At 37.3% G+C, this 11,969-nt stretch overlaps 1 protein-coding gene and 1 long non-coding RNA gene across 2 annotated transcripts; both read left to right on the top strand.

Annotated features, from left to right (window-relative positions):
* The first annotated feature begins 713 nt into the window (after positions 1 to 713).
* On the top strand, positions 714 to 2,074 carry LOC120626408. The gene is made up of 3 exons (XR_005658856.1): positions 714 to 776; positions 1,692 to 1,785; positions 2,036 to 2,074. It is a non-coding gene; the product is annotated as an uncharacterized LOC120626408 (long non-coding RNA).
* A 6,202-nt stretch (positions 2,075 to 8,276) lies between these two features.
* On the top strand, positions 8,277 to 11,677 carry LOC120626453. The gene is made up of 5 exons (XM_039893978.1): positions 8,277 to 8,327; positions 9,493 to 9,574; positions 10,533 to 10,626; positions 10,878 to 10,916; positions 11,567 to 11,677. The coding sequence occupies exons 2-5, from the start codon at positions 9,504 to 9,506 to the stop codon at positions 11,675 to 11,677; spliced, it is 315 nt and encodes a 104-aa protein (XP_039749912.1). The 5' UTR covers positions 8,277 to 8,327; positions 9,493 to 9,503.
* The last annotated feature ends 292 nt before the right edge of the window (positions 11,678 to 11,969 follow it).

Here is an 11,969-nt window from a genome sequence, read left to right on the forward strand (position 1 = left end):
CCGGGATTCAAATCCTATCTTGGATGCAAGCTATCTACGTGACTTTTGCCTAGATTAGTTCATCTGTGCATAGGTGACAAAGGCTATATCCCTGTTGCCAATGTAACATTACGTTAAGATACATGAAATGAAATAAGTTTGAATGTTTATGACATACTCTCAAAAATTTATCTTTGTTTGTTTGTGTGTGATTTGGTAATGTTAGACTCAACCACAGCACCGATCTGGACGAATTTCACAGAACATGCTTGAATTCTAGAGACGAACAGAGTTTTAATTCTTGGTAAGCGACCAGGCACCCATCCCAAGGTTTTTAAACTATAAATAATAAGTTAATACTATGTCTAGGCTCAAAGTAAGGTTAGCTTGTGTTGTGGGTACTAAGATAACCCATGAATATTTTTATGAGTTATCTTTATTTTTTATCTGTATACTTATTATACGAACACTCAACACTGAAAAACATTCCTGTTCATCACACAAACATTTTCCATTTGTGGGATTGGAACCCACAGCCTTGGACTCAGGAAGCACGGTCTCTCTGCGCCCATCGGCTGTCAACTACTGTACATATATACAATAGTTATCAGATTATCAGTAAAACCAATGCCGCCATGGTGTTCCCACGGTCTGCAGGTGTCAAATGGTCTAATGCTAATTTTTTTTTAAACTAACTTGTCTTGCTATTTTCCAGAAATTCGCAAAATGAATAAAGCAGTAGTTGCATTGTTCAGCCTGATCGCTTTGGTTGTCATCGTACATTCACAACCACTAAGGTGCGCATTTATATATACTCTATCAGTTTATGTACGACTTTGCCCCATAAAAACTATCTGACACACTGACTATCAGCACTGCGTACGAGTCTCCTTTCAGAATGCACCACGCTCGGCCAGCGCATAGATAGACTCTACAAAAATTCAAAATTTCTTTATCATAACATAAATATTTACATAATTGTAATGGGATGGTGATAACTTCGTTCGCCAACTTAAACCTAAAGCTACGAGGGTTCCAAACGCGCCCTGGTCTAAGAGCCCACAACAAACTTAGCGGGGTAAATTTTTTTTTGTTATCACCATCCCACAGTAAATTTATATTCAGCTATGAAGCTAGAGCAATTCACACCCAAGCTATTTTATCGTTTAAGTAATCCTTAGTATTATAATAGGAATTTTCTGTAAGCTTACGTTTTATTTAAACTACTACATTATGGAGAACTCAGTGGCACGCAGGTTTTTTTTTTTTATATTTAGACAAGTGCTTGACTGCAATCACACCTGATGGTAAGTGATGATGCAGCCTAAGATGAAGCGCGCTTGCCTAGAAGATGCCTATTCACTGTTGATATGAAGGTACCAAGGTTATAGGTATCGGGGAAGACGGAAGATGGGAGGGCATTCCAGGCCTTGCCTCACGATGATGGTGACGATGATGATGATGAGTCCAAGTAAATATAAATCCACATATATTAGTTTTCTAAATATACGCAAATTTTGCCATAAATCTCAAATATTTAAGAACAAAAACACAATAAGGAAAATAATAAACTTCAAGCTAATATAAGTGTTTCTACGCAACAACATCAGAACACTAAATCGCTTAGCGACACATCATTGTCAGTAGGATGGTGAAACGTTTTTATTCCATAAATGTCGCCAAAATATTTAATTCCCGATTTTATTTTGCAGTGAAGGATCACTGAAAGCCGACCAGACCCCTAATGCTTTCAATGGAGAAGTATCTTTTGACACTGTTGATAGCTCCAATACCAATGAATTAAAGGTAAATAATTTTTAAAAAAGGTTATATAGCTCTTTTCTAAAGCAGGGATCCGCAGACTTTTGTCGTGAAGACCGTTTTCTTTGGGTAGACCCTGTTCCGAGTTTATGTAACAACAAAAGTGTAGTAAGAAAAATTTAAAATAAAGTAGAAAAGTAAACTTAAAAAAATCAATGATGACTATAAAATACATTATTTTTGTATGTGTTTCTTCTTTTTCAGTACTAAAACTATCTTGTTCTTTCTGTTTTAGAATCCCACCCGAGTGAAAAGATGTCTTGCAAGGCTTTTTGTAAGTAATTCTTTATGATGTTATATTGAACCCAAACCCGTAACGGCATCTACGCGGCATCGTAAGGGGACGCTAAATCGCTTGGTGGCACGTTTTTGTCGGTAAAGTGGCCGAAGCCTTCCATTAACAGACAATTCAGAAATTACGAAACAAATTGTCCCTACCGGGGATACAAGAGCACAGTGTACTGCACGAGGAAATTCGTCAAAACAATCTACATTAAGGAAGTATCAAAAGCACGACCACCACACCACCATCACCATCAGATATTAATATCCCACTAGTGGGCTCAAGATCCCGAGTTCGATTCTCAGCAGGGGCAATTTGGAAATTTATGATTTCTGAACTTTCTCTGGTCTGGTCTGGTAGGAGTCATTGGCCGTGGCTAGTTACCAAGCGATTTAGAGTACCGGCGATGACGCGTAGAAACCGATTAGGGGTATGACTACCATACTCCCTAACAGGTTAGCCTAGCCCGCCACCATCTTAGTCTACATCACTTACCACCAGGTGAGATTGCAGTCAAGGGCTAACTTGTAGTGGAATAAAAAAAAAAGCTGGATAGCCTCGACATTTATCTGATTATAAAGCCTATGTTAGTGGGCTCTTGTTAATTGATTGATATAATAACATATGGTTTTATTAATCAGGGAGGAGAGTGCAACCGAAGATCTCAGACATCAAATACCTATACCATCGGTAACGGACAGTGTAACAAAAATCATGTTGTCATTCGCGAGGCACCAAGTACGCGTAACAACGGTTATTGGCGGGGGTAGTAAAATTTGACCTTCGTTCTGTTTATACAGTTTCTAAGTGAACAATAAATAAAAAAATTAACAAAGTTTCTTTCTTTCAATAAAAACTTTACTTATGATAAACACGGACAGCGGGAGGTATCTTTGCATCGTTCGAGTCGATACAGGACTCAAGTGTATCGATAATACAGTCGTATTTATATCAAAATACCCACCAGCTCAATGTCATTAACATTGGTTGTCAATATATGTTAAATTATTTCTCCAAAACTATTTATTAATTAAGTTATAACTATCAGCGTATTAATTGGATAGAAGAAGGCATTACTTTGCAGAAATCCATGATATATTATGATAATTAAGCTTAATTTGCAATACTCCGCGAAAAACAGGAGAATCTGTATGACTAACTGAGTAAGTCATTGTAAAGTCAACATCTCCTGAGGATGCTCCGGTTTCGGAGCAAAACGTGCGTGATCTTCTGCAATGTAGGGTACATTCAATCTGTTTGGTGTGGAGTATGAGGATTGAAGAAATTTTAAATTAGTACATACAGATTCTCCTTTCGCGGAGTATATAGTAGATGTTGACCTACAATGATGATATAATACTATATCTTAACAATTATATTCATTGTAAAGTCGTCATCTACAGAGAGAGTTCATTGCCGAATTTAGCAAATGAAGCTTAATTTTTTTTGTATATGATGTATCTTATTCCGCAAAGTAACGCCAGCTTCCTTCCAATGATTGTGATGATATACTATAAGCAATGCATCGAAAAAATATATAAACAAAGCAGTTAAAAAATCCAGTTATTATATAAGATAGCGTCAAGGCACAAATAGACAGGGATATAAATACAAAAGTGCACACTTCAATTCACAAACGAGCGGGGTTGCGTTCGTCTTCACATGGTACACTTGGAACATACAATTGCATAAAACAAAAAATAAACACAAGTGTCGGAACGAGCGACGGCTTTGTATGAATCCGTCTTGGCAGGTAAAGTAAGCTAGACAATGGTTTGCGAGTGGATCCCGCACAGCTCGGTCGAACCCTCGCAGTATACCGAGCGAGACAATGGCTTGGCGAATAACGTGCACCGCTAGAGTGTAGAGAAACGTTCCCGTCTTGTTACAGCGATATTGTTAGAGTTGGGAAACCTTTTGTGGCAACTTTTTGTGCATACAAACGAAGCCCTTAATTAATTTACAAGCGCCTCACACCATCACTCGGCGCGACGCAAGTTGCTAATTTGAAACCTTGTCAAGTGGTCTATATTTTACACTGCGGCTGCCCATTCAGTGAGATCCGGGTTACGCAAAGTAATGTCTTTGCTTAGAATAGTTTGACGGGCAAGGATAGTATTTAAAACTGCCACAGTTAGATAGGTGTTTATTGACACACAAAATATCTGTCGGGATGCATGAATGATCCAGACTATCTATTTATAAGCCTATTTAAGACATCGCATCGTACTATTATCGCTTATAGATTTTCTCTAAAGGACAAAGATAGAGGTTATCGTATCCCAAAATAGTAAAACCTGTACAACCAACCAACCAAAATAGAAAAAAAACATACAGGCGAATTTAGAACCTTCTCCAATTCTCCATATACAAAGCAAAAAAAAACACAATTGAAAGAAAGAAAGTAAAAGTACAATAGGCGGCCTCATCGCTTAAAAGCGCTTTATCTCTACCAGGCAACTTACCGTGAAAAAGAAGTTAAGAAGAAGGGTGAGGTTGTACACAAAATAATATTTAAATAATAAACAACCTTCTCCCTTTTTCAAATCGGTCTAAAGATTAAAAGCTACTGTAAAACTACTCTTTTTACTTTGTTATTAAGTAAAAAGAAAGGCAACTCGACAAAACGTTACATTGTTCCAAATAAATAAGACGTCAGTTCGTGGGAACAGAACAAAGAATATGGTGATCTGCATAATGCTGTCTACCTTTCAGCCCGCCAACACAGATCTGGGCTTGAGCCAAACCGTGCCAAAACTATTTGCTTAGGAAGATTATGTTTACTTTACGTTGTGAACACACCAAGCACTTGCTACTTTGATGATTTCGGGCTGTACGGACAGCTGGAAGAATAAATATGGTGAATTTAAAAAACTTCAAAATGAGAGAGATGCATTTATTAATTGCAGAGCATGTTATTAATTGTACATGAATTTCTTTTGTGTTTTTATTCCTCTTCAAGTTAGTGTAGTGTAATACAAAAAACCCTAGCTTTTCGTTACCAAATGGCTTAGTATGAAAAGTTAGAGGTGCGTGCTGGCATTTCTAATCCGACCCCTGCAAGTGAAGTTGAAATCCTACCCTGGGCTATCACCGCTTCAATCATCATTGTTTACAAGTTAAAATAATACTTTTTGGATGTTCGTAATACTAACAGCTCGTTTGCTGGAGCTAGTCATAGTGATGCCACCCACGCGAAGTAAAATGGATTGGCCCGGGAATTAATAATATGGGATAAGTATAATAACCCTCTGGAATCTAAATGATCACAATAAGAAAGTAAAAAATGTAATGTATGGTAAGGTACTCAGACAGAAAACATTTGTTATGGTCAGTTTGTGGCTAACGCGATTTTAATGTGTGGGGTGCTACGATGAACCCGTGCCGCTCTTATCAGTATCTACGCGGGTATGAATCATGCGATAACGCAAGGAGTAAATGCTGACTTGTTCCGCCGCCTGTTCCTCTACTGGAACTGGAACTGGAAATTCCACAACTGGAAATTTTTAATGTGATGAACTTGAATGTTTTCAGAATCTGGGTGTTTATATATATATTAAGTATATACGAGTAATTATATATATAATTTATGTATATTATTCATTAAAACATTCATCAGTCATCTTAGTACCCATAACACGAGCTACGCTTACTTTGGGGCTAGACGCCGATTTGTATATTGTCGTGGTATATTGATTATACATAAAAAAAATAATGAATTAGGAAATGCGTAATAGGCGGATAACGCTGCTCTTGCATAGTATACCCGAGGCTGACGATTTAATCGCACGAGGTACCACAACATTCGCGGAACATTTTTGGTTTTGCTAAATTTTTTTAGTTCTAGCATTAAGGCCATCGATTTGGCGGTTCGTCGAGTAGAAAGCCCAGGCATACGGCAGTGAAGTTCACTGATGACGCAGTCGACAACAACGTATGGTTTTCGTAAACGAATTTTAAGGGCACTGGCTTTGCTGACACGGAGTTTTTGACTAAACCCCCTCACTACGCGTTTTTGGAGATTCGGAAGCATTTTGGACCACTACCAACTGGACGCGTGATCAAGTGGAATGTTATGCGAGCCCGATGCCCCGCATGCTAGACGAGTGGTTAAAAAGTAGTTTTTATTTGTAACTACACTATTACATTATTTCAGTTTTACCCTTTTGTGTAACTGATAATAAGTTTGTATCTATCACTCAGAAGATTATATCTATACTTATAATAAAACTGTAACTGGAAGATTTATGTACATTTCATATATTTTGAAAATTTCGACCAGGGAATGCTTTATAATCGGTACTGAGACCAAAACAGATTTTTATTTAATTTTTGTCTGTCTGTTTGTCTGTCAGTCCGGGCATCACGTGAAAACTACTGAACGGATTTAAATAAAATTTGGTATAGTGGTAGAATATTCCGGGTCAAATTATAAGATTCTTTTTATCCCGATAAACAATAAGTTTCTTCTGGGAAATGGGATGAAAGTTTTTATCAATTTTACTTTGTAGCTCAGTTAAATTTGAACCAATTTAAAAAAATCTTTTTTTATTTAAAATTGTATACTATTGTCTAATTTTAATGAAGATCTGATAAATATTGTCGGAGATAAAGGGCATAACTCTTCACAAATAACAGCTAGTTGCAAGGAATATGGGACAACGATCGAATGCATGCGTACCATCCTACTAATATTAAAAATGAGAAAGTTTGTGAGGATGGATGTATGTATGTATCAACTGAAATAATAACAACTTACTAACTCAGTATACATAGTACAATAATAGTAGGTACAAAGCTAGACACGATGAATATTATGTTAGCATCAGATCTATTCTAGCTTCTCGATTGACTCATACGCGGACGAAGTCGCGAGGGTCCGCTAGTCTTGTTTACATAAATGAACAAAGATATAATCTTCTAAGTTGTAGACACTAACACCTACTTAGATCACTTTAGAAAAACTTTACAAGTTTTTAGGAGTTTGTGAAACGTTTTTTTCTCTAGGAATCACCTTAAACACTCTTCTTTGTCTTTGTCGTAACACTCTTGCCAGAGTGGTCGTGGTCATCACGGTGGGACATTGTTTGTGGCAGTTGTTACTCGCCTCACGATCATTCGCCACTTCTCCCTGTTTGCAGATAGTCTGGTACACTCATGCAAGGGACCTCCCACTGAAGATTTGATTTGATCAGTCCATCGCATGGGTGACCTACCGCGTGCTCTAGTGCCTTCTACCTTGCCCTGCACAATAAGGCGTTCTATGGAGTTGCTGTCTTTCCGAGAGACGTGACCGAAGAATTTTAATATGCGGCTATGCACTAATGTTGAGAGACGTTGCTTGATGCCCAGTTCTCGGATAATGGAAATATTGGTGCGAAATTCATTCCATGACACTCCAAGCATACGTCTCCAACACCACATCTCTAAAGCATCAATTTTCCTCTTCTCGACCTCTCGCAAAGTCCACGTCTCCGCGGCGTATAAAAATATGGGGAAAACAAGTGTTTGTACAAGCCGGATCTTAGTGGCCTTAGTAATGTTACGGTTCCTCCATATTTTTTTCAGCTTTTCCATAGTAGTTCTCGTTATTGCCATACGTCGCTTTACCTCTTCTACGCAACCACCATTGTTAGTTATTAAAGCGCCACGGTATACGTAGGAGTGCCTTAAACACTAGGCATCCGATTAAAGCTATGTCCAGGGAGCCGATTAAAAGATTAGATTAGTGGTCCTTTCATTATTTTTTGGCATTAATTTATAATACACCTCTCCCACACAATCATTCCCTTTCAATATAGCATTGCTCCACTAGTCAAGCCCTATGCATAACAAAGCAATTGTAAAAACATTTTTTTTTTAATTTTTGTTGAATATTTCAAATCATTTAAGATTTCCGCAACATTATAATCCCACAAGAGACCAACACGCGGGCGAAGACAAGCGGGCGAAATCGTAGGATAGCTAGTTTCGTATAAGTTTACATATTCTTATCAATGTCCGCGTAACGCTTTATTATAAAAAATATAAATAAGGTAAAATACTTCACTTATTTATCGCTCTTATAAGAATTTCGAATTCCAATGTTTTGTTATTCAAAGTTCAAAGGACACAATCATTAAAAGTTATCACTTGCTAGCTGTATATAAGTAGGTAAGTACCAAATAATAACTCAGTATACTTTTAGGTGTTATTGAAGGTGTTTACTTTTTAAATATAGTCAACATATTATATTGTGAGCAAAGTGAGTAAGTGCATTATATTATACAGAATTTTTAACTTTTCAAAAAAATATAGAAAAGAATGAGTTATAATATGTGAACGTACTTGATACAAATGGAGTACTAGTAGCGCTTGCTATTGATGCGTACTATTCCTGGTTACCTATTCTACACTTTTATAGATTCTTTAAAAAAGATCCTACCAAGTTTTTCGATTAAAAAAATATATTTTTTTTAACTTTTAACTTCTGTTGTGTATTTTAATTAAAAGTGATCTAATTGTTTAAAACGCACATACGAATAACTTAGAAAATTTGCTGGGATTCGAACTCGGCGCCCCGAAAGCAAAGTCGAGCTCCTACCCAATGCGCTAGCACCGCTCTCCATGATACATAGAAGTTATGTCCTACAATAGATGTTGTCCGCGACTTTTTTGATTTCAAAATCCCGTGAGAAACGTCAGTCTTCCCGGGATTCAAGTGATCTTGGATGCAAGCTATCTACGTGACTTTTGCCTAGATTCGCTCATCTGTGCATAGGTGACAAAGGCTATATCCCTGTTGCCAATGTAACATTACGTTACGATATTAGAAATGAAATAAGTATGCATGTTTATGACAGGCTCTTGGGAATCGTACATTCTTATATTATAAAAAAATTGGCTCTTTGTTTGTTTGTGTGTGCGTTGGTAATGTTCGACTCAACACAGCACCGATCTGGACGAATTTCACAGAACAAGCTTGCATTCTAGAGACGAATTTTAACACGTTTTAATTCTTGGAAAGCGTCCAGGCACCCTTTCCAAGGTATTTAAACTATAAAACATTAGCTTGTGTTGTGGGTACTAAGATAACTCATGAATATTTTTATGAGTTTCAGTGTTTATCTGTATACTTATCATAAGAACACATACTTATAACATACAGATAAACACCCAATACTGAAAAACATTCCTGTTCATCACACAATAATTTTCCAGTTGTGGGATTCGAACCCACAGCCTTGGACTCAGGAAGCAGGGTCTCACTGCGCCCATCGGCTGTCAACTACCGTACATAGATAACATAGTTATCAGATTATCAGTAAAACCAATGCCGCCATGGTGTTCCCACGGTCTGCAGGTGTCAAATGGACTAAATGGTCTAATGCTATTTTTTTTACACTAAATTATGTCTTGCCATTTTCCAGAAATCCGCAAAATGAATAAAGCAGTAGTTGCATTGTTCAGCCTGATCGCTTTGGTTGTCATCGTACAGTCACAACCACTAAGGTGCGCATTTATATATACTCTATCAGTTTATATACGAATTTGCCCCATAATCTGACACACTGACTATCAGCACTGCGTACGAGTCTCATTTCAGAATGCACCACGCTAGGCCGGCGCATAGATAGACGCAAAAATTCAAAAAATTCAAAATTCAAAATTTCTTTATCATAACATAAATGTTTACATAATTGTAATATATTGGATGGTGATAACTTCGTTCGCCAACTTAAACCTAAAGCTACGAGGGTTCCAAACGCGCCCTGGTCCCAGCCCACAACAAACTTAGCCGGGTAAATTTTTTTTTGTTATCACCATCCCGCAGTTAATTTATATTCAGCTATGAAGCTAGAGCAATTCACATCCAAGCTATTTTATCGTTTAAGTAATCCTTAATATTATAATGGGATTTTTCTGTAAGCTTATGTTTTATATAAACTTCGAATTTATTGAGAGACATCTACACGCCATATAGGTCATTATGGAGAACTCAGTGGCACGCAGGTTTTTTTTTTTAAATATTTAGAGAAGTGCTTGACTGCAATCACACCTGATGGTAAGTGATGATGCAGCCTAAGATGAAGCGCGCTTGCCTAGAAGATGCCTATTCACTGTTGATTTGAAGGTACCAAGGTTATAGGTATCGGGGAAGACGGAAGATGGGAGGGCATTCCAGGCCTTGCCTCACGATGATGGTGACGATGATTATGATGAGTCCAAGTAAATATAAATCCACATATATTGGTTTTCTAAATATACGCAAATTTTGCCATAAATCTCAAATATTTAAGAACAAAAACACAATAAGGAAAATAATAAACTTCAAGCTAATATAAGTGTTTCTACGCAACAACATCAGAACACTAAATCGCTTAGCGACACATCATTGTCAGTAGGATGGTGAAACGTTTTTATTCCATAAATGTCGCCAAAATATTTAATTCCCGATTTTATTTTGCAGTGAAGGATCACTGAAAGCCGACCAGACCCCTAATGCTTTCAATGGAGAAGTATCTTTTGACACTGTTGATAGCTCCAATACCAATGAATTAAAGGTAAATAATTTTTAAAAAAGGTTATATAGCTCTTTTCTAAAGCAGGGGTCCGCAGACTTTTGTCGTGAAGACCGTTTTCTTTGGGTAGACCCCTGTTCCGAGTTTATGTAACAACAAAAGTGTAGTGAGAAAAATTTAAAATAAAGTAGAAAAGTAAACATAAAAAAATCAATTATGACTATAAAAAACATTATTTTTGTTTGTGTTTCTTCTTTTTCAGTACTAAAACTTTCTTGTTCTTTCTGTTTTAGAATCCCACCCGAGTGAAAACATGTCTTGCATGGCTTTTTGTAAGTAATTCTTTATGATGTGATATTGAACCCAAACCCGTAACGGCATCTACGCGGCATCGTAAGGGGACGCTAAATCGCTTGGTGGCACGTTTTTGTCGGTAAAGTGGCCGAAGCCTTCCATTAACAGAATATTCAGAAATTACGAAACAAATTGTCCCTACCGGGGATACAAGAGCACAGTGTACTGCACGAGGAAATTCGTCAAAACAATCTACATTAAGGAAGTATCAAAAGCACGACCACCACACCACCATCACCATCAGATATTCATATCCCACTAGTGGGCTCAAGATCCCGGGTTCGATTCTCAGCAGGGGCAATTTGGGAATTTATAATTTCTGAACTTTCTCTGGTCTGGTCTGGTAGGAGTCATTGGCCGTGGCTAGTTACCAAGCGATTTAGAGTACCGGCGATGACGCGTAGAAACCGATTAGGGGTATGACTACCATACTCCCTAACAGGTCAGCCTAGCCCGCCGCCATCTTAGACTACATCACTTACCACCAGGTGAGATTGCAGTCAAGGGCTAACTTGTAGTGCAATAAAAAAAAAAGCTGGATAGCCTCGACATTTATCTGATTATAAAGCCTATGTTCGTGGGCTCTTGTTGATTGATTGATATAATAACATATGGTTTTATTAATCAGGGAGGAGAGTGCAACCAAAGATCTCAGCCATCAAATAACTATAAAATCGGTAACGGAGACAAAAACAAAAATCATGTTGAAATTCACAAGACACCAAGAACGCGTAAATAAGATTATTGGTGGTGGTACTAAAATTTGACCTTGTTTCTGTATATACAGTTTCTAACAGTGAACAATAAATATAAATTTTAACAAAGTTTCTTTCTTTCAATAAAAACTTTACTTATGATAAACACGGACACCGGGAGGTATCTTTGCATCGTTCGAGTCGATACAGGCTCAAGTGTATCGATAATACAGTCGTATTCATATCAAAATACCCACCAGCTCAATGTCATTAACATTGGTTGTCAATATATGTTAAATTATTTCTCCAAAACTATTTATTAATTAAGTTATAACT

The sequence above is a fragment of the Pararge aegeria genome, chromosome 9 (genome assembly GCF_905163445.1).
Source record: "Pararge aegeria chromosome 9, ilParAegt1.1, whole genome shotgun sequence".
NCBI lineage: Eukaryota > Metazoa > Arthropoda > Insecta > Lepidoptera > Nymphalidae > Pararge > Pararge aegeria.

Bases quoted from the DNA above. Each gene is read 5' to 3' on its own strand.
- LOC120626453 (XM_039893978.1), top strand. From the start codon at position 9,504: ATGAATAAAGCAGTAGTTGCATTGTTCAGCCTGATCGCTTTGGTTGTC. The intron at 9,575-10,532 runs GTGCGCATTTAT...TTTATTTTGCAG, and splicing joins GTACAGTCACAACCACTAAG to TGAAGGATCACTGAAAGCCG. The intron at 10,917-11,566 runs GTAAGTAATTCT...TTTATTAATCAG, and splicing joins CATGTCTTGCATGGCTTTTT to GGAGGAGAGTGCAACCAAAG.